The sequence below is a fragment of the Amia ocellicauda genome, chromosome 16 (genome assembly GCF_036373705.1).
Source record: "Amia ocellicauda isolate fAmiCal2 chromosome 16, fAmiCal2.hap1, whole genome shotgun sequence".
Taxonomy (NCBI): Eukaryota; Metazoa; Chordata; class Actinopteri; order Amiiformes; family Amiidae; genus Amia; species Amia ocellicauda.
This window is the reverse complement of record NC_089865.1, coordinates 12318046-12340806: the sequence shown is the minus strand read 5'-3', so window position 1 is coordinate 12340806 and position 22761 is coordinate 12318046. Positions and strand designations below refer to the sequence as shown.

The following is a 22761-nucleotide window of genomic DNA, read 5'->3' as shown; positions in this document are numbered from 1 at the left end:
GAAAGGCAACACACGCAGTTTGATCTCTGAACTCTCCAAATGTTACTGGCTTTATGGCACTTCTACTATATTATTTAGCTGATTGTTGTCGACATTGGAAGCAGCAGTAAAATTTAGGCTCTGCTGCTGATTATAGAAATGAAAATGTTGTTTTGACAATAAAAGGTGACAGTATAGAGCATTAGTTTATAAATATTAATATAAAACACAAGATGATTTTTATTTCCACTACTTTGTGTGCATATACAAACTGTATATAAGCAGATTATTTGATGATCATACACATATTTGTATTGATGTTACTTTAGATGAATGATACTGCAACCATCTTGTCCCCCCAAACTTTGTGTAATGTGTGAAACACTTATAAAAGGCTTTGTGTTCAATTGCCAGAGCTTTAAGGCCATTTAAACTCTTTTCTTAGTTGCCGCCAGCATGAAATGCCATTGTAAGCTTTTTGGATGGCCTCCTGTGCCCATGTTATGCTTTAGTCACTGTTAAAAACAAACCCTCATTGATACAAAACTGGATTAGTAGTTTGTTTACACATAGTTTGGAGTTTACAAGATGAAGAACAATCAAGAGATCAGCTGGAAAAGATTATGGTGTATAAAAGCTATTCAGTCTGAGGGAGCGCTGTGCAGCACTATGGTATCTTAGACAGCCAAAAGCAACACTGTCTCGAATGAGGACTGTATGTCACTGGGAATCCTACGGCTGCTGCAGCACACAACGAACAAGATTACCCCCTTCATAAAAACCACTCAAACGCTCACTTTTGGTATCATCAGATTTGACATGGAAGTAAATATTTTGATTTCCTGCAGAATATGGGGAACCTTCAAATGTTTTTTCTATTGTATTTTATTCTAATTCCATGTGTATGTTTTTTGAAATATTTTTTTTTTTGTAATGTGGTAGTCTCAGATATATGTATAACAGTCATACACTGTTATTAGAAAGAGGACCTAAAGAACAGTCATAACAATAATAATAGCAAACGATTACACAAAACACATGCAACTGCAAATAATAGCAAACCACCACATACACTGAAATCATTTTGTAACAATGCTTTGTACATGATTTCCAAGATCTGCTACACAATATTACAAATTACAGCAAATACACCTTTGTGATCTGTGGTAATTGATCAGCTCGAATGATTATAATGTAAAGATGTTATGTGTGTATAATGAATTTGTACTAAATCCAGTTTTGTTCACCTGCATTTGTTGACATGGCTTTGCATATACTTTAATTAGCAGTTTCCCATTACATTGCATCTGTGCTTACATTTGAACTCCCTTTATGTTTTAGACACATTGTGATGATGCTGAAACAGTTATGAAGCATGAAGTGTTATCTAATACAAAATGTCACTGTACTGAACGCATACTGGTTTGGTGAATGTTGTGTGACTACTATATCCGCCTGGGGTGTGAGGATCAGCAACAGGAAGACGAAAAAGTAATTAATCAATGGAATGTGTTGCGGGAAACGCTTTAAGGGCTTTTGCATTGAAACACATATTATCTCTTGCATTGCAGATGCAGATAAATACAGTTACAGTGCATCTTCCACCGGAGAAACCGGCAGCAGAAGCAGCATCGAGCAGCGGCAGCAGCTTTTCGGAGACTCTGCCCCAATCGCGCAGTTTATTCCCACGCTTCGTGTCGTTCGCTTTCGACTCTGACGCGCAGGCGCCAGATACCGTGACGTCGCACTCAGCATGGCGGTCAAGGTGACTCTGACTACTATATTTCACTTATTACAAATCTGTTACTTTTATTTGTGATTTGTACCTTCTTGTGAGGGGAAGTGCATCACTTTGGGGTGCAAAGGCGCCGTTTTGGGGGGTTGTATTCGTATAGAAATGCAGTGTAGGCGCTGGTGTCTGCATCTACGCTCGGCCTCCCGTTTGGCCTTGGGATGAGCGTTTCTGTTGGTTTTATTGCAGAGCAGCCTTGGCGCATCAGATAGTTAATCAGTTATATTGCCTTGTAATTACGCACTGTTGACTGTGGATTGTGTTTCGAAATGCGCCAGGAGTGATAAGCTGTTTGGCTGAATCCTGTGTAGTTTGAATTATAAGTGCCAATGGAGGTTGGTCAGTGCAGTGCAATGTGGATGTGTCTGATGTGCATCGCTATTTGCATTTGCTTCCGTAGAAAACAACCGGCATAAAATACGTATTTATAATCGTGTTGACCTGAATCGTCGGAAAACGAGTATTTTGCACATATATCCGTGTTTTGCATATGCATACACATTCGTTTGAAAAAAAAAAAAGCTAACCTTTATCCATTAAAAAAAAAAGCAACTATTGGCAAATCATATACATTGATATTAATTTCTTTTCCTTTGCGTCAAAAGTGGTGGATGTGGACTAACACCGTGACGCGAGCATCCAGTGTAGATCTAGCCTTTCACGAAAGTAACATATTACCAAGGTCTTGTGAAACTGAAATGTCACCTTGCTCTCCTGTATTCATTTTAAAGGAGTACGATCAGAGGAAATTAGCTGACTTAAAACGTGTGTGTGCATGCCAGTAAAATCCAGATCCTGTGTTCAAACTCGTAGGTTGTCATGCACAGCAATCTTGAATCATGTTTTTCATTTCGGTTTGTAAAATGTTTGTTTCCAGGTGCAGTCAACGAAAAGGGCTGATCCTAATGAGCTGAAGGCTATCTTTCTGAAGGTAAGTCTGCTAAATACTTTCTAGTCTTTTTAAGTGAAACAGTACAGTGCCAGAAGTAGCAATGGAGATTTCCTGCAGGGACAGGTAGGCTACCCTTGCTACAACCTTATAGCAACCTGTGAAGGATGCTGAAAAGTCACAGTCTGTACCTTAAGGAAATGAGGAACTCCCCTGATTATTTTGTTTGGGAGGAGGTTTTCTTTTTTTGTTTTCCTCCTACATTTGTTAACCTTGATGTTTATTTTTTAGTAATAATTAATTACTATTATTTTTGTGTGCATTTTGGGTGTGGGTGGGTTTTGTCCTAGCATGAACCACTAACTTGTTCTATGAGACTGGCAAAACACGGGGGATGTTTTCAGTTAGAGGGTTAAAGTGAAATCTGTCACTTAATCTAGACGTAAATGTCAGAATGAATCCCTCCTTTCTATGTTGATGTAGTTGGGGTGATATCCTTCCTTGGCAAAGTTGATAGGTTTGCACTAAGCAGTGTGTAGGATAGGAAGAGTATTGTTTCTAAAAGGTAATACATGTTTTTTGACAAAGATTATTCTGTATAATTACACTTTTAAGTCATATGTATTTCCGGTCAAACATTTTCATAGAATTACAGGCCTTGGAATTAATTTCTCGTTACGTGTTTTTCAGTAGCATAAGAATTATGAAATTCCTGGTATTAATACAACATTTTTCTTTTTGGAAATTGCAGAAAGCATTTCTTCTGCATGGCAAGTTCACTTCACTTTGTCTCTAGGGTTTATTTATGAGCTGTCACTGAAAAATATTGCACAGCATAACAAGGGTGTCTTTCTAATTTCATAATCTAATTGCAACATAGCAGATTTTTTTGTTTAATTTTCTCTTAGTATTATATTGTCACACATTTCTTTTTCTACTTTGTACCTCCTGTTCTATATGAACTAAAACTCACTACATTTGTAGTGATGGAAATTGGCCTCCCATTGTGTGGCAGTCTGAGTCATTTGAGGATTTCTATGCCAACAACAGACACTAGAGGTTTCATGTATGGTATCTTATCCTGTATTTATTTAAGAAGATGAGCAATAAAAGTACATTTTAAAATACTTGCCTTTTTCTGAGTTATCAGCACAATTTGTCCGCACAAAAAGGCAGCGCTGTGAATAACATTAAATGGATCAAACTTCTGTGCTGAGAGCTTCCATCTTGCACAGTTGTGAACGGTAACACCCAGTGTAAGCAGTCTCCATACTGTTGCCCCAAATTCCCTGGTAGTGTCTTTAGTGTGAGCTTAACCCTCTGCTGTCTTTGTGTTTTTATCTTTTTGCTGCTGTGTCTTGACCTCAGCCTGGTTGTATACTGGTTTTCAAACCTACGCACTCTATTTGTGCAAACTGTTTTCAGTCTGTTGTACCATACATTTCCACTGACTGTTTCAGATATACTGTTATATACTGTTATATATACCTGTGTCACAGAAGCAGGATTCACCCACGAGTATCCATTTGGGTACCTTGTATGGTCTAAATGTGGGGCTTCTCATGAATGGCTAGGGGTCGGTTACCTCACTTTAGTGGAAGCTATACTCTGCATATTGTCTCGCCAGTGCTATTTTATTTAACATCTTACTAGATTTCTTACTATTTATGCATTTACTTAGAGAGGGGTACAGAGAAGGTGGTTGTAATTTGAGAAAGTAGCATCTCTGTGCATATAGCAAGTATTCTAATCTTTCTTTACAAGGTATACCCAGGTTTAAGCAGATAATTGGGTTAAGCGTATTGCTTTCTCCTAAAATTGTTAATGGCAATGGGAATCTCCTCTGAAGGCAATGTTAGTGGTAAGGTCAGGGGTGCAGTTTTTGCCCTGTGGTTTAAAATCTCAATTAGACATACATGCACACAGAGGAGAGAGATTTTTCTAGGTGAGGGTCACGTGAAGTTCCCTTTTAAAGGTTTGAATAGCAGCAGCTCTTTAGTTTAATAAAGCCTACTGTGCATTAAGTGCAAATATACTGTGTTGCTTCCATCTAGTAGTTTTAAATAAATAAAAAAAAAGAAACTGTCAAGTGGCGTGCAAAGAAAGGTCGCTGGCATTCCGGGACTAATTTTGGATCCCCATGTATCCTCGCATGGCTTCTTGTAGAGCTTGACATTAACGTGTGCCTTCAGTTGTCGGAGACACGTGTGTGTTGGAATATGTTTTAGATGTCAAAATCTCAGTGCTGTTAAAGCTTGGATGCAGTCACTCATTGATCTGTCGCTGCTGTAATCTTCAGCATGTGAGGTTTGTCAAGCTTTTTGTAATGAGAAACCTGTCTTGCTGTGAAGAACAGTGTAGGTTTTTGTCAAATGTTATTGAGGACACACCGCCTGAGGGGAAACACTAGTGAGAAGGGCCGATTGTTGATGGTTAAGTCCTGCATTTGACCCCAAGCTAGTTATATAGGCCCCCTTTTCTATGTGCCTTGTGCACTTGCAAATCTGTTACCTGGAAAAAAAAGTCCTGTTGGTCTGACTGACAGCCAATTAAAAATGAGAAAATTGCCTTTTAATATGCCATTGAAAAATATATATGTATCTGTAGGTCAGGCTATTAGAGTATGAAATAAATGGTTATATTATTGAAGAGTACCATTTAGACCGGTTATGAAAATTACAGATTGGTTATTTGCTTAATTTGATGATTAAGTACTTCAGCTACATAACATTGGTTAAATCATGCACGGTAGCGTGGTAAAGATGTTAATAAATTGGTTGGAATTAATACTTTCACTTAAATCATTAACTCGTGACCGTGCAAGTGTAGTGTCTGAAAGCTGTGCCGGTGAAGGGTTCCCTCCGTGTTTGGCAGTGTACCCAGTGACTGGCCTTGCTGCGGGCTCTTCTGGCAGGGTGCTCATGTCTCCTGCAGTGTCTCAGCTAGTCATATGAAACCCTTTCAAATGTCCTGTCCTCTGATCTTTCAGATTACTGCATTAAGGCTCTGAAAATGTATTTTTTCTGGAACAGAATGGCACAGGAATTATAATACACCCATTGCAGCCGAGGCTTAATAGAAAGAGTCTCATTTTTGTGTGCAGTTCCTCAGGTCAAGAATATTGGAGAAAGAAATGTACTTTCAGAGAAATTGGTTCTAGTCAGTAGAATACAGGTGAGCAATCAGCTTGGCAATGGCAGAGAGCCCATTGACAAACTGTAAGGGGGTCACATTAGCAAGCAAGCTTGAAAACCCTCTACTCTCTTTTTAAGAAAATAAGATGTCTCCTTACTTTTTTGAATTAAAGTAGAGAGTTATGTATATGGCTGACATGATGTACACTAAACTGAGATGGAAAGTGCAATGTTTTTTTCCAGCCCTTCCCCTCTTGGGATAAAAAGAATAGGAAAAAAATTCTATTGAAAGCATTGGATAATTATAACTTTTTGTGCTTTTTTTACATTTGTCTTTGATAGTGGCTCTATGAAATACAGATGGAATGATTGATTTAATTTAAAATGAACGTCTAAACATGCAACTGTCTGGAAATAAAAATCAATGCCATCGACAGAGTTGCACTGGTTGAATAAAGGCGTGTAAAACGCAGTCGATTTCTGAGAGAAGGGCTGCTTTCATACTATAAGCCATCCTTCACAGTGGACAATGATTTCAGTGTGTGTTCCTAATGTATTGTTCAGCTGTTGAAATGAATTTGTATTTTCTGATAAATGCAGGGGAGACAGTGATACAAAAGAGATGTCTACTGAAGTGTTTTTTTATTATTTTTCTTTCTGATAATAAAATATGAAATGGTTATGCTATTCCATTTGGGGGAAGAAAAAGTTTTTGGTCTCTGCTTAACTAGTCATGTAACTTCCTGGTTTACTGACAGTGTGGTTCTAACGTGATGGGGCATTTATGAAGTTTTATTAACATTGTATGCAAGGAACTGAATTAAACCAAATATTTGTGTATATATATTATACATGCATATGCATCCTTATGTTTTATACAGCATGCAAGTGTGGAGAAGGATGGGGAACATTACATGACCCCTGGAGATTTTGTGCAGAAATACATGGGACTGCACACCCAACCACATCACAACCCCAAGACGGTGCAGCTCATAGCTGGAGTGGCTGATACCACTAAAGATGGGTACGTCTATAGTGAATCTGTGTATTTATACAACTCCTCCTAGATGGACAAGTTAATCAGTAACTTCCCTGCAGATAAGTATTTTTCTTGACAGCTTTGCAACATTCTGCTGATTTCCCTTTAAAAAAAAAAAAAGAAAAAAAGACTGCCCTGTAGGGAAGTACTTGATTGATATATGGCAAAGGTATAAATCAAAATGTCTGATACGATTTAACTATTCATCTGCTGAAGGAAATGTAGTTGCAGGAAAGCGGTCATTAAAAGATTCTTCATACAATGAGTGCATTGCATGTTGAACTCAGTACGACTTTAAGGGCTTGACTTTCTCTCTGGGCAAACTGCCCATCTAATTAGTTTGCTACAGAGTGGGCAGTTTGCCCAGTTTACCCACAGGAAACTTAATTACTGCATCAAATTTTTCTTTGTAACAGGAATAATTTCAATTTTTATTTAAAATGAATAGTTAGCTGCTTTTTCCTAATATTGAATAATATATATAGTTTATAATACACATGTAATGCATATAATAGTATTGTGTGGTGCTACAGGTGACTTTGAATTCTGTAACCGAAGAGCAAATTTCTGATGTCAAAGTTTTCAGAAATGTCACAGCCCAAGTAGAGAATACTAAAGCTATGCCATAATTGCTAAAAGCTACAATTAATTACTTGTCGCTATTTAAGGCATGATTTAAAACATTTATAGTGTTTTTATTGAAAACAAACTTTAATGATTCTAGAATCATTATTATTTTGAATCATGCCTGATGTAAAACTGATCTTGAATGATTTTCAGTTTTAAATATAATTTGTGGTTAAAGCAGCACTGATTAACTATTTTGATGAACTATGAAATGCATTAGGCCTAAATGAATGTTACTCTGTTTAGGTGAGTTCAGACCCAAATCAGTTTTGAAAGTGAAAAGTGTTAGTTTTATGTGCTTAATGCCACCACATTTAGGGAATAATTTAGATGTGAATTTAGTTTTCCTACATTCTATGTCATGGATATTGTCTTTGTGTTCCTTTTATGTTCAATTGTTTCTTTCAGGATGCAGAAGTAAACGCCTGTTGCATTCAGAGCTTCTGTTAAAAAAGTAATGGCTTTCCAAGCTATTTTGATGGCAATAAATTGTTAATGCTAATTCAGTATATAATTTGAAATTCATAGTTGTTGGTCAATGTAATACATAACTTTGGTCGCATGAATCTGCATGATTACAGACATGTTTTGTGTATGGAAAGAAACATAGAATTATGCCAGATGTTAATAATGTCATTTCAATCTTTACATTAATTGTAATGATTTTCATTATATTTGTAACTTATTTTACTTTTTTATTCAATACTTCTGTCTATTTGACCATCATTTATTCACCTTCAAACAGGTTGATCTCCTACCAAGAGTTTCTGGCCTTTGAGTCCGTTCTCTGTGCCCCTGATGCCATGTTTATTGTAGCTTTTCAGTTGTTTGACAAGAATGGCACTGGAGATGTTTCATTTGGTAAGTATATAATATACTATTGAAGTTTGCATTTGAATAAGACCTCTTTATTTTAAATAAATTAAAAAAAAAAACTGATTGTATAGTCATATAGCTTCTTACTAGTAGCCATTCTACCTCACTTAAACAGTAGGAGGTAAACATTTGTTGTTTTTATATATTGTATATGTGTCCAGATTTATTCATACTCCTGTTTAAGATTTTTTTTTTTTACATTTATACATTTTATAAATTTATATTTTTACATTCTTCTATACTTCAGCACCAGAATTTGATTTTAAACTTCTCATAACTGTACAATAATCTTTCCAACCTTGAAAGGAATGCAGTAATCTTTTTATCCCTTAAATGATTAAGTAAGAGGTTCAAGCTAAATTCAAACAAATGTCAGTTAAAGATGGAAAACAATGTAAATAAAATGTAATGAAGATGGAAGACCTATTTTGAAAATAATAATAATAATAATGAAGAAACTGATTAACAAAACTTACAAATTAAAATGTTTTTTTTTATAGAACAAATGAAACCAGCTGCTTCCACTTTCCCCAGTCAATATGCAAAATAAGTTTTATGTTGGTCAAACATCTTTTTCTTATTCTCTCCTTCAGTGATACTTTACTTACTGTAAAGGTTGTCTGGTCTAAAATTGACTGGCTCTAAATTCCTCTCACCGCTTATTGGTGGAGAGTTGAAGGATGGTTGGCTGACATAAAGGAGTGGATCAGCTGATGTTCTCAGGGTTTTTGTTGTGTTCAGTATTGTCTCATCTATTCTAGTTTAAACAAATGAGCTAGTGGGGAATAATCAATCTGCAACATGTTTACCCAACAACATGAGCTGGAAAAACAATGGTCCGGAAAGGAAAAGGTTAGGGGTTTCGAAATATGGCCGCAATGCGGTTTGTTCTGCAGAAGAATAAAGGCTCTGTAGAAAGATAATCGGCCCGAACTCTCCACAAACCACACATCATGTGAGGAAAGAACCAGAGCAGACAATGTTTCAAATGTTTTTGTGTGTGTTTTTATACAAATAAAAATGTATCGTAAAATACTTCTAGAATGTGTGTCCACACTTCAAAGTGAAATTTAAATCCAGTACAGTTTCACATTTCAGTTTTTTGATTGAGATTTGTTTTTTTAAATTATTATAAGAATGCTAATACTCCTATTTCAAATCTCTTGCAGAGAATGTCAAAGATATCTTTGGACAGACCGTAATTCACCACCATATCCCTTTCAATTGGGATTGTGAGTTCATTAGACTTCACTTTGGCCATGACCGAAAGAAACACCTGAGCTACTCTGAGTTCACCCAGTTCTTGCAGGTCAGTTTAATGTAGTACACGTCGTCTCCTTTGGCAATGTTCCCTTTGACAAATCTGCCTGTATTATAAACAGACATTTACTACAACACTGGTATTTATTGACATAATCAGTATTGGAAAGATGCTTTTGTCAACACAGTGCTGTAAAATGTCTGGAGCGTCTTGGGTTTATGGTGCCCTGTAAACACAGCAGTATGAAATAATAAGGGTTGATGTTTTTAATCACGTGCCCTAAAGGCATAGAGGAGAATGAACCAGAGCAGGGTGGGCAGTGAGGATAGTGTGTCAGGGTTAGAAAAAGCCCTAAGGAACAGCTTTAGAGGTAGGGAGGACCAGCTGCAGTGTGTGGGTGTTGTTGTGTGACACCCCGGTGTAGCACACGATGAGAGGAACATTGTTAATCCTTTAGACTTGGAAGCGTCTCTTGTGTGCTTGGAACAATTTCATGGGATTTGTGCCAAAATCAAGAATACCTGGAGTGAAGTTCTTTGGGGCTGAGTGCTTATGATATGTAACCATACAAGCCACTCAGAAATGTTCAATATTTGGTACTTGTAAAACCTCTCTGCATTCCTTAAATGCAAATGTATAATCGGTGCTTTGATTGATCTAGTTTAGGTAAAGCAAAAAGTGATTTTACTGCCCAAGATGAAGCATGAATGGGAATACAAGTATTCATGAATTCTCCTCACTTTCAGATTGCAGAAAAACGTTGTTAAAAATCAATGTCTCTAAAAAGACGTCTGTTCAGATTTGTGTAGTGACTTGTGGGCACCTGATCAGGATTGACTGAAGCAGCGACCCTTGGCTAGAAAAGCACACTGTGATTGCAAGTCAGCATGAATTGGGTTTAACGGGACTGGACACACCTGTTTCCCCTCTAGCAGTTGGACAGGAGATTTTTCAGCTGATATTCCTTTCATTTTATACATTTACGTAAAATATTTCAGAATAAGTTTACTATGTTTACCCTGGTCAAATTGTAGTTCTTACTATATAGATGTGTTTAATACATTTCATTCAACACAAACAATCTTGGACTAGACAGTATTATGGTATATCATATTTTAGAAAAGAGACAAGATATTGTTTTTAACAGTCATTAAGATGTGAATTTAATAAATATATATTCCTGGATGAAGGAAGTGCTAAGAACTCTTGTGGTATTTTTAGCCTGCTTTTAGTCTTGTTCTTTGAGACGCTTCAGTTTCAAGTTGTGAGCTGCACCATGAGGTATTCTGATTTTTAAATCTTAGTTGCACATTATTTCTCTGTATCCAGTCTGCTCTTCTAAACAGCGAGCGGTGTATGTGTTTGTGTTTCCTGCCTGCAGGAGCTGCAACTGGAGCATGCCAGGCAGGCTTTTGCCCAGAAGGACAAATCCAAGAGTGGCTCCATCACAGCTTTAGATTTCAGTGACATCATGGCCACCATTCGCTCCTACATGCTAACTCCCTTTGTGGAAGAGAACCTTGTGTCTGTAAGTGCTTCCAAATTAAAATAGAATAGTAGGAAGTAAATGTTTGGGAGGAGTTTGGGGGGGAACAAATAGCAACCTTAATCTGTTTAAGCTGATTAAAACAAAACAGTGGGGTTTACATTTTTTGTGTGCTGATTTTTCAACTTTTTGTCATTCCACTGGAATTGTAACGACATCATATAATGTGCACAGAATTATATACAGACACATGATCAATTAAAGAAAAACTGGAATAAATGAGTGGAGGAACATAGCAAATGCAGATGCCTCCAAAGAGGTGTACTGCATGATACAATTAAGCAATTAACATCCTATCATGCTCTGTGGCATGTATACAAATGCCAAGCAGGCTCAGTTGACCTCGATTTTGGATCAAGATGGCAAGAGGAAAGTGACTTTGAAAGAGGGGTAATTATTGGGACACGAATGGCAGGAGCTTCAGTTACAAAGAAGCTCAACTGGCTAGTGTTCTTGACAAGTGGGCGAGTGCATGTGTGGCGACACCAAGATAATGGTACAGGCCTGACTGCTGGACCCCTACAGTGAGAGGGTCCGGAGGCTCTGTTATGCTGTGGGGGGCATTTTCCTGGCATGGTTTGGGTCCACTTGTCCCCTTAGAGGGAAGGGTCACTGCAAATCATAACAAAGTTATTCTGAGTGATCACCTTTATCCTATGGTGACACATTTCTATCCTGATGGGAGTGGTCTCTTCCAGGATGACAGTGCCCCATCCATAGTAGAACTCCAGTAGAGTTCCAGAGACTCATACTTTCTACTATACCAAGGTGCACTGAAGCTATTCTGGCTGCTCGTGGTGGCCCAACACCTTACTGAGACACTTTATGTTGGTTTTCCTTTAATTTGTCACCCGTCTGTAGTGCAATCTGTTCACACTAGGTTGAGGTTCACATGTCTATCTCCCCCACAGGTGGCAGGTGGGAGTATCTCTCATCAGGTCAGCTTCTCCTATTTCAATGCGTTTAACTCGCTGCTGAACAACATGGAACTGATTCGCAAAATCTACAGCACTTTAGCGGGCTCTCGGAAAGATGTTCAAGTCACTAAAGGTAAAATGTTTGTCTGTTTCCACCGGACTGGACTGTACAAGAGTAATTACAAATAAGAAATGTTAAAAACAAAAAACTAAAAAAACACAGGATTTCCTTCATAGTGAGATGTTGTAAGAAAACGTTACATGGGGATATGGAGCAAAAAGTGTGGTAAATTGCAAAATTCTTACAAAATTTCGAGCCAAAACTGAGCCACTCACTGATTTAAAGTTTTGTGGCTGGTTGTCCTTTTTTCTTTTCTTTTCCCTAAAGCAATGCGATTTTTGATTCTGAAAGGTCTATTCTGTTGTTACTGTTTTCACTTGTCATTTTATGGCTGATTGCAATTTCCCAGTTTCCCTTTCCTCTACCTAATTCCTGGGCCTTTGTAATACTATTATAGAGGACACGTGTCCAGCTGTCGACTACCAAAAAGACAGTGTGACCTTACAACAACATCAAATCAAGATTTTCATTGGGGAAAAAAGCATTTAAAAGAGTTTAGAAAGCACCAGGGACATTATGAATTTTGTGTTCTGTTGCCAGAATAGCAATTTATTCTTTAGAGTGTTTTTTTTAAGGGGCCTTGTCTTTAGAAAATAAAACTTACTTTAAATGAGGAAAAAAGCAAAGCTGGACAATAATTGGGAAAAGTGATGCCTTTAACAGTGAGTCACAGTAGTGTGCTGTTGCTAATGCCTCTCTGTACCCTTGAATAACAATGTTTCCCTCCCAAAACTGATTACAGAGGAGTTTGTTCACGCTGCCAATAAATTTGGACAAATCACCCCTTTGGAGATTGACATCCTTTATCAGCTGTCGGACCTGTACACTCACTCTGGGTGAATATTTTATTCATTATATATGTATGTATGTATGTATGTGTGTGTATATAAATATAATTTACATTTTCTTTTCCCTTGAATCAAGTGAATTTCCAGATGTATATGATTTATTCTAGGCCCATATTATGTGAGAGAAAGTTTCAGTAACTCATATACTGCAATGTCTTTTCTGTGTTTGTTTAATTATTTACCAAGTACAACATAATATACTCATTCGGATGTGATTTATTTCTCTTGCATGTTCGGATTAAAAAAAAAAAAAAGATTAGTTTACTTGTTGGATGCTTTTTGGCTCATTCATGGACCGGATGTGGGTTTGGTTTTAGTGTTGTTTCTTTTGTGTATGTGTATGCATATTAAAACAGCAGTAACCTCCTAGAAAAAGAGAAGAAAATGTAATAAAACTGGTGGAAAATCTGACTTCATTCTCTCTGCGATCTAGAATAATAACCCAGTACTGGCTCTCATTCACCAGTTTGTCTAATGAGATGTTTCTCTCCTGTGGTTTGTGACCGGAGGCGGCTGAATTTGGCAGACATTGAGCGAATAGCACCGCTGGAGGAGGGAGCCCTGCCCTACAACCTGGCGGAGACCCAGAGACAGGTAGGAGGCGCTGACCGGAGACGGTGTACTGACCAGGAGAAACGCAAGCAAGGAGAGTAGCTTCTCTGATCCCAGACGCTGGCCATCTCTTCTCAACGTGCAGACATTTCACTTTTCTATCTTGCTCATCTATGCGTTGCTGCATTGAATTCTACCGTGTTCCCTTTTCCTATTGATCCCTATAATACAATTTAAATTGGGTTAGAAATTGTTACTCACCTCTTCCAGTGCTTTCTCGAGTTGTGCTTTTGTACCTACCCTATTAATAAGACACCACAGGGACGTCACGGTACTGTTAAAACTGCTCTACTTGATCACAGTTCTGATATCTAGAAACTAGCATAGCATGTATTTTGTTCACAGAATTATTGTAGGCAAATGAAAGACAGGAATTCTACCACAACTTGCTTTCACTTTACTGTCACATTTGGGATTCTTGGTATTTAAATAGTTTTGTTTACGTTTTGTACGTAAGTTTAAATTTTTTATATTGGCCGTAATAATAGTAGGCCATCACCAACCATCAGTGCTGGCATTGTACACAATTCTCAAAATGCAATAAGAAAACCAGAATGTGACCTGAAATAAACCATTAAGGGTGGATAATACCATTACTTTCTGTATAGGTTGAACTGTAGGTGTGCCACATTAGGGGATAGCTTAATAATATACCTTGGCTGTTAGCAAACTGAAAAGAACCACAGTGTGCACGGCCTTTGGCAAGTCTGCTTTCTGTTACAGCAAATGTAATCTGTGGGGTTGAGGTGGATTTGGGAAGCTTCCAAAGTAAGTACCTGCTTTTCTGTGATGAAAAGATAAGGTGTGCTGGGGGCTTCAGACTCTTGTTCAGCTCTCTTGAAAAACTCCTCTGACTCCTTTGAAAGGCTTAAGAGCCACATCTCCCCCAATTACTCAATCCTGATTTTGGGAATTTGTCCCTTACAAGGAAATAACATGAAAATTCTGCACTTCTTTAAGAGAAGACTTCTCATAGATGTCAGTAATTGCATAAGCACTTTGATCATGATCGAAGCGCCATTAGCATGTTCCTTTAGTAAAAACAGCTGTGCACTGAAGATGATTCCCGGCTTGTAAAATGTAGCAGACGGCCTCAGGAGAGCAGACACTGTTCGCTTGCACTTGGCCGATGTCATAATTTATGTAGATACGCGGGAAAAGCTTTTAGTACGGATTTCTTTAGTGAAACGAGTGTGTTATATTAAATACATTTTCCAAAGACTTCAAAGATAGAAAAAAACAAATCTTATTTTGGAAAGAAAGAAAGAAAAAACTTTCATCTTCCACTATGACTCTGCTCATTACCGTGACAATGTTTTAGCACTTTACAGCTTCTTGCACCCATAATGGATTCACTCCCTCCAGCAGGCCAGCAGTGTACAGTACTGCTATGAGAGAGTTACACTGTCAGACGAGCACATTCCCTGGCATCCTGTTTTTTTGTTGAGCTGTCTTCTCATTTTAGCTATCCATGGTATCTGTTACATTATTGTTGAATATAAGTTGATTCATAAGTCATATTCTGATCCCACGTCTTTCTCCAGATTCATTTGTGTTCCGTTTTTTTTTTTTTTCCACAGCAAGCTTACGGTGAAGCCGGCAGGCCTATCTGGCTCCAGGCTGCAGAGTCTGCTTACAGGTTCTCTCTGGGCTCAATTGCCGGAGGTGAGTGACATGTCTGTGTCCTGATCTCAGGCCCAGGTTAGTGTAACCCTATCCTGTCAGACTGGCGCTCGTCAGCGAAGGTGCAGGCCATTATACTGCAGGGGCCGAGCCGGAGCGAACTGTGAGCGGCCTTTTATTCCTGCCTCTGATCAGAAGATCCGCCGCGGTGCTGCGGTGGCACGGTGGCTCCAGACTGTCTTCGGGGCCAAAGCTCCGGAATGACACGGGTCTTCCGGAACTATGCCGCAGCTCCGGCTAATTACATTTGATGGAAAGGATATTGGAAACCAGAGGAACTCAGCCTAAACCTTCTGACTAACTGAAATGTTCATAAGATTACTTGTGTCTTTGTGTGTGTGTGTGTGTGTGTGTATGTATGTATGTATGTATGTATGGATTTTTAGAATTTTGTAAAATTCCGATATAAGGACTTAATATTACAAAGAAAGTATTGTGTGGACATTTTCTATATTGTTGCTTAGCGTTTGTTTACAGGGAGGGAGAGCTTGAGCTCAGCATATTCCAGCTTGTTGGAGTCATTATGGGCCATTTGATGTCAGACAAGAAGTGGCAAGTCACCCGGGCTGAAATATGTGTTTGCGGCACCTGAATAGCACAGTGCCGCTCAGATTCACTCTGTAATGGAAGAAAAATCCTTCAAACCTGTGAATACAAAAAGTTGCTTTTTAGTTTAAATATTTAATAATAAAAAAATAATTAACTGTCATATTATTAAATGGACAACACTTCCATTAATAACACCAAAAAAAAAAAGTTCTTACATGATGCAAGTTGCCACTCACATCCCTGCCTTGTGTTGTTCATGCCAGCCACGGGGGCGACCGCGGTGTACCCCATCGACCTGGTGAAGACGCGGATGCAGAACCAGCGCTCCACCGGGTCCTTCGTAGGTGAACTGATGTACAAGAATAGCTTCGACTGTGCCAAGAAGGTCCTGAGATACGAGGGCTTCTTCGGCCTCTACAGAGGTACAGCACGGGTGTTTTTCTGTATTTTATAACTTCTCTAAATCACCATGTGAATATAAACGCAAGCAATGTGAGGCTGCTGCTGTCATGGAAGAGTAAAACTGGACTAACATGGCATTGCTGACTTCCAATTTTAGAAAGCTGTTTTCTTGCTTGTGTTGGCTGCCTCGCTTTGATGGCTATTCACAGAGAGCCCCAGAAAACAAAACGAGATGCATCTTGTAATCTCTGGCTTCGAATGCAAACCAGTTAATGAGAGGATAATGTTCCCTTATGTAAGGGGGTTTGAGTGCAAGAGTTTAAATGAAGGAAGTCAAGACTGCCCTCTACTGATCCTCTTGCCAGTGGCCTGTCAGGAGGGGATGTTCACAGTAGCGTTCATTCACTGACAGGGCAATGTGATTGACAGCAACAGGTACGCCTGACTGTTTGCTGGCTGCCTACCATCAGCAGTCACTCATCGGGTTCTTCAAGCGGTTATCTGCTCCGATGAAGGACATTGAAACAGTGCTGTATTTATCTTTGTTGTAATGTCTGCACCAAGCTGACCACACAGCTCTTGCTCTGCTACACAAAATGAAATAAAGAGGGTAATGACACTGTATGAAACAAATCTAAAAGTCTTCAGTCCTTAAAACGAAATGAAGTGAAACATCTTGAATTGTACAAGATTCCAAACAGGGCAGTGTATTTTAATCAAATATATTAATGCCTTATGGAGAACAACTTCTAATTTTCTAGGCCAGACTAATTTTTTTTTTTCTTTCTCTCAGGTCTTCTGCCACAGCTTGTAGGTGTTGCTCCTGAAAAAGCTATTAAACTTACTGTAAGTAGTCTGTTTTCAGTTTCTTTTACAACTTTAATGACAGTATTCCTGAGCCTAATACAGTTTTATTTATCTCTGACTCACCATTGTATTTTATTTGAACTGTAGGTGAATGATTTTGTGAGGGACAAGTTCACCCAGAAAGATGGCTCCATCCCACTTTTTGCAGAAATCATGGCTGGTGGATGCGTGAGTACTGGCTTATGTTTCCTTTAGTTTAGTTTGATTTCGTTTTTCAGCATTTTCTAGAGGGGAGAGTGTTCTGACTGCTATGGTGAATGAACTGACTGTAACTGATGTGGATACAGAGGAAGTGTAGACAGCTGTAGCTCTTGCAATGAAAATATTATGCATTTCACACAAAAAAAGACCTTTAAACTTTTTATTTAATTTCTGATATTAGATTTCAATTCAGCATGAGCTGTCTCTTCACATTTAGCATCCTTTCCCGGTTCTTTGCTTAGTCATATTTCGAATACTAGATAATCGGCGCACAGTTGTTCTTAAACATTGCTCAGTCGACTTCCGCGAATCACAAACTTGCAAAGTGAAGTATACTTCAGTTAATTGGAACACTATTTTTGCAGCCAATTGTCTGTAAATCGTTAGTTTAATTTTTAGACCACTTTTATTCTTGTGCATTGACATCCCACAAACCATGTAGGTTTAAGAAGAAGAAGAAAAGTGCTGGGAGGCCTTACTCTAAGGAACCATTTGGTCTCAGAAGCCACTAATTAGGAGAGATGGAAAATAGCAGTACGCCTGTGAACCACCTATTTATACCCCATCTAATTTGGGATGCAGAAATTTCCTAACATTTGGTCACAACATTGCAGGATTAGGGAAATCTTATGCCGCCGTACTACCTGCGAGAACTTAATAGCTCCCAGTTAACTGAAACTGACAGGCTGTTGTGAAGGACTGCGCAGCACACCCGAGAGAACAGGGGCCACGGGGTCACAACCTCTGCAAAGTCTTAATTGAGGGAAGAAGGCCCGGAGGGTCACAGATAGAGCTGCTTCCACTTCACCCTGATTGAGTTGGACAGTGTGGCACATACCCCAGCCCTCACCTGTCAATGCACCATGTGTAGCTTCAGAGCAACATTAGAAAGGACCTGTGTTCAGTACCTAGGCAGCAATCAGAGGGGATTACAAGAGTTGAACTTAAAAGGACAACTTGCTATGTAACTAATCTATGCGCCCCTCCCCTTATTTTATTCCCAAGTGTTAAGAGGTTCATACTTTTAAAGGCATGTTTGTTTACCAAGTAAAATATATAAATAATGCAACGCCACATGGAGGCTTGTAATTGGATACCATTTTAGCATATTGTCTCATTAAAATACATGTGGGAATAATAGTCGTCTTCAGAAATATTTTTTCTTCATGCAACACCAGGGATGACAGTGGAACAGAATGATGAATCTCTGAATGAAAGGATTCCCACATGTGGAAAGCACTGGAAACTTTTTTTTTTTTTAGGGGGTTGGGGAAGGAATTGAATGTTTATAGAGCAGAAATTCCGGTCTTCAGCATCACCAATGGACTTGATGTTCTTGATTAGATTGAAGTCGCTTGATAAATCAGTGCTGAGTCACACAGGCTGCGCCCCGGGGCAGCCCTGCGAAATCTCACTGCAGACAGGGATGCTCATGATTCAGTCACTGGGGACTTTCTTGTGGTGCCGCAAGATGTTGAAGCTCTCAGTAGGAAGTCAACGGGCAAGGCCAGGGTGGGCCAGTCACCCTTCCGCAGGAGATGCCTGGGGTGGGAGAGGAGGGGGCAGAGGGCTGGCAGTGGGGTCAGGCCCCCAGTCCCCTGCATGTCACATGGGGGGAAGGAACAGCCTTCTAGCCATGAATTCGCCTCCTTCTCAAGCTAGCCTGTTGCAGCCTGACCTCCTGAGTCAATGGCCATTTGTTCTCTTGTTTATTAGGGCATTTCCTGTTTTGCAAAAAGGCTTTTATTTTTAAATCTATCATTCACATTAAAAAATCCTCCAGATTTAACTAAATTAATACAAATAATGCTTCAGTTTTAGAACTAGATTATACAGAAATGTAGGCCCCACTGGACCGGTTTGTGTTATTTCTCATTTAAACTATTTTGTTTATTAATTAGAAAATTTGAACAGCAGCTAAAGTGTGATTAGTGACTACAGTATATAAAAAATGAACAGTAGGTAAAGTTTAATGTTCTGTAGTTTGCGGCCTATTAATTGTACTCATGTGAAGTGTTGACTCGGGGGGAATGGTGGCTAATAAACGTGCCAGCTTTGTTTAATGATGTGCATGCACTCCCTGGGACTGAGGACTGCAGCTTTCCACAGCGACTTTAAACACATTGCTGACAAGTAAATACGCAGCTTACAGCCTCAGCACTGTCAACGCTGTGGTATTAACTGATGTTTAATGTAGTGTTTAAAAATGGGGTTGGGGGGTGAGTTTGTTTGCAATTTGCATTTCACCACAGCAAATGGGGAAAGTGCTCTCCGTTCACTAGCGTGTGTGTCCGTGTCATTTCGAGCGCAATAATTTCTTGGTAAGACTGGCAATTATCAGAAAAGTATTCGTTTTTATGTTTCGAGACAGGTGACAATTCCATTTTGTGCGCTGAAGTGTGCCAGCAATTGTTTAAAAGGATATTATTGAGCAGTGGCTGTTGATTCGCTGTCAGGACTGCGGTGCATGATGTGGCATCTGAATGGCCCTCTGGAAACGATCCTTTTAAGTCCCCTTGCCTTTGTGGAAGTTTAATATGACATCGTTGTGGTCAGTTTTTCTACTATGTTTTCTGGCCTCTGCCCCTCAAGCTTAACGTGTCCTTTCCCTGGTGCTCCACAGGCGGGAGGCTCCCAGGTGATCTTCACTAACCCCCTGGAGATCGTGAAGATCCGCCTGCAGGTGGCGGGAGAGATCACCACCGGGCCCAGAGTGAGCGCACTCAGTGTTGTGCGGGACCTGGGCTTCTTTGGCCTCTACAAGGTGGGTTTTGTCTTGCGTTTCAGGTGTCAATGTGAAGATTCCTCATTAGATCTATTTTTAGAATAATACACAGCTACTGCATCTTGAGTTGTCTGAATAGTCACTGACCACATTCTTCCCCTTCCTATTAAAGACCAAACAAGTGTAGTACTTTGAGGAGATTCCTGGCACGCTCGCTACCACTCCTGTCCAAGTTCTTGTGTGGTTTTACTATATCTTGTGTAATGTCTTGTTCCATATTTTAATTGGTTACAGACCACACCATTCTTGTAAAAAGCATTTCCTTTTTTGCATATTAATACAATAGGCAAGACCTCTGCCTCCGCGTGGCCCCAGTGTATCGTGGAGAGCCAGCGCTGCGGGTGTTCACAGCGGTTCTGGGCCGAGCCACGGGGAGTCTTCCTCCCGCAGGCCTGCTGTCTACTGGAATAACTGCATTTTGTTTCTGTGGTTTCCTAAAAGCCCCCCAGGATTATTTCCTGATACAGCACATGCTGAAGAGCCCTGGTATCAGATGATTGGAGAAAGCACTGTGTCTCGGCAATCACGGCAGCCTTAACGTGCTCCCATCTGGGCCCTAAAATTTGGATGATTGGAAAATATAATAAACATTCACACGACTGGGTTGCAGATGAGCTGAGCGGCAAAATGTTCTTAAGTGACTCAATCAAAAAAACGCTGCCCCTTCTTTCGTACTCTGAAGTGTATTGATGAAGAGAGGCCCTTTCAAATTTGATCAGTCAGGTGTAATCTAGCGCTGTAATACTGTGGTTTTGTAAAACTTGGAGATCTAAGAGTTCATCTGGTGCTTCTTTAAATCATATTTTGCATGCGTAAAGCGCCAAAGAGATTATGCTTCCTTTGTACTGCGGACGATCTTTGATATCACAATCTCTAATCAGGAATGACAACGTACATCATAGCAAAATACAAAAAACATGTTATGATTTTGATTTCCAGTTGGGATGGAGTAATAAAGCCCTCAATTGGAAACCTGTAGCAGCCTGTTGGCTCTTGTTTAGTGGCTGCTCCTGATGCTGAATTCTTCTTTAATCACAGGGTGCAAAAGCCTGCTTCCTGCGTGACATCCCGTTCTCTGCGATCTACTTCCCCGTCTACGCTCACACCAAGACACAACTGGCTGATGAGAATGGCAGGCTGGGGGCCCTTCAGCTGCTGACGGCTGGTGCCATCGCAGGTAATGTCTGAGCCTATCTTCTCCTTCACTTCAGTGATTTATCAAGTGACTTCTAGAAATATCATTCTAAAAGTCACCGGTGGATCCCGGTGGATAGTTGTCAGTACTAGCCACGGTAGACTGCCAACCAATATGCAATACTACAGATGGCCCGTCAAGTAGGACATAACACAACAGAATTTATATAGTATGAAAAACAGCTGCTCATGATGTTGTTTAAAACATATATTTCCAGGTATTCCTGCTGCCTCTCTGGTCACCCCTGCTGATGTCATTAAGACTAGACTTCAGGTGGCCGCCCGCGCTGGCCAGACAACCTACTCCGGAGTCATTGACTGCTTCAGAAAAATCCTCCAGGAAGAGGGATTCCGGGCGCTTTGGAAAGGAGCGGGAGGTATGCGCTGTCTTCCAAATAAGAGGTTTCATGACGGGAAATAAAACATGCTGTCGTTCCTGTTATTGCTTGGTTCAGTCATTTCAGAAATCTGAATTCCAATATAGTAATTTTGTCCCCGTTATTACAGCCCGTGTCTGCAGGTCCTCGCCGCAGTTCGGTGTTACTCTGGTGACCTATGAACTACTGCAGAGGTGGTTCTACATTGATTTCGGAGGAAGGTTAGTACTGACATGAATCGTACTGCTGACCGTGCCTGCCGTTACTGGCCTTCACATTGACATTTCTCCTTTTATTTCCCCAGTCGGCCCATGGGCACAGAGCCCACACCCAAGTCCAGGATCCAAGAGCTTCCTCCCGCCAGCCCTGACCACGTTGGAGGATACAAACTAGCCGCCGCCACGTTCGCAGGAATAGAGAATAAGTTTGGCCTTTATCTGCCCAAATTCAAATCTTCAGGTGTTGTTTCAATCCATCCAGCATCCTCTAAGGAATCTCAGGGGTCTTAAATGTCTGTGGGTGTAACAGGTAGATGAGGCTGTGGTTTCAGACCAGTACTGTATTGAACTGATTGGCTGCATGTTTGTTGAGCCAAGATGTCCACTAAAGATTTTTTTTTTTTTTTCTATATATGAATTATTATTTTTGTCTGAAACGGTCTGCTTAAATGAAACTTGTATTTCAAGGCCTCATTTCTATGCGTTTTAACGATTTTTTTAAGCAGCATGAATAGAGCTTATGATTTTTGCTTTGCACAGCTTGCACAAATGTTACTGTACATATTGTACATCTCTGTACAGAGACATCATAGTGTTGAACTGAATCACTTTAGCATTTCTGTAGTCCTATGTAGTGGCTTATAATGATGTACAGATGTTTTGAAAGTGTTTTATTAAACAAAAAAAATCCATGACCAGAATATTAGTAAATAATTTAAATTCATTTCATTTTCTTGTATTTTATTGAAATAAATCATTAATATGGTTTAATTTTATATCTGTGTGGAAAGCATATTATAAGATTCAGATCAAAGGGGAAAGTGGAAAAACAAACTTCTGAACA

General features: G+C 39.5%; 1 protein-coding gene across 1 annotated transcript; it reads left to right on the top strand.

Moving 5' to 3' along the window:
* The first annotated feature begins 1635 nt into the window (after positions 1-1635).
* Positions 1636-22693, top strand: slc25a12 (solute carrier family 25 member 12). The gene is made up of 18 exons (XM_066688333.1): positions 1636-1744; positions 2649-2702; positions 6676-6818; positions 8206-8321; positions 9506-9645; positions 10979-11125; positions 12055-12193; positions 12924-13017; positions 13539-13623; positions 15222-15306; positions 16137-16295; positions 17069-17121; positions 17230-17310; positions 19967-20107; positions 21167-21305; positions 21541-21699; positions 21830-21920; positions 22004-22693. The coding sequence occupies exons 1-18, from the start codon at positions 1733-1735 to the stop codon at positions 22206-22208; spliced, it is 2043 nt and encodes a 680-aa protein (XP_066544430.1). The 5' UTR covers positions 1636-1732; the 3' UTR covers positions 22209-22693.
* Positions 22694-22761: the final 68 nt, after the last annotated feature.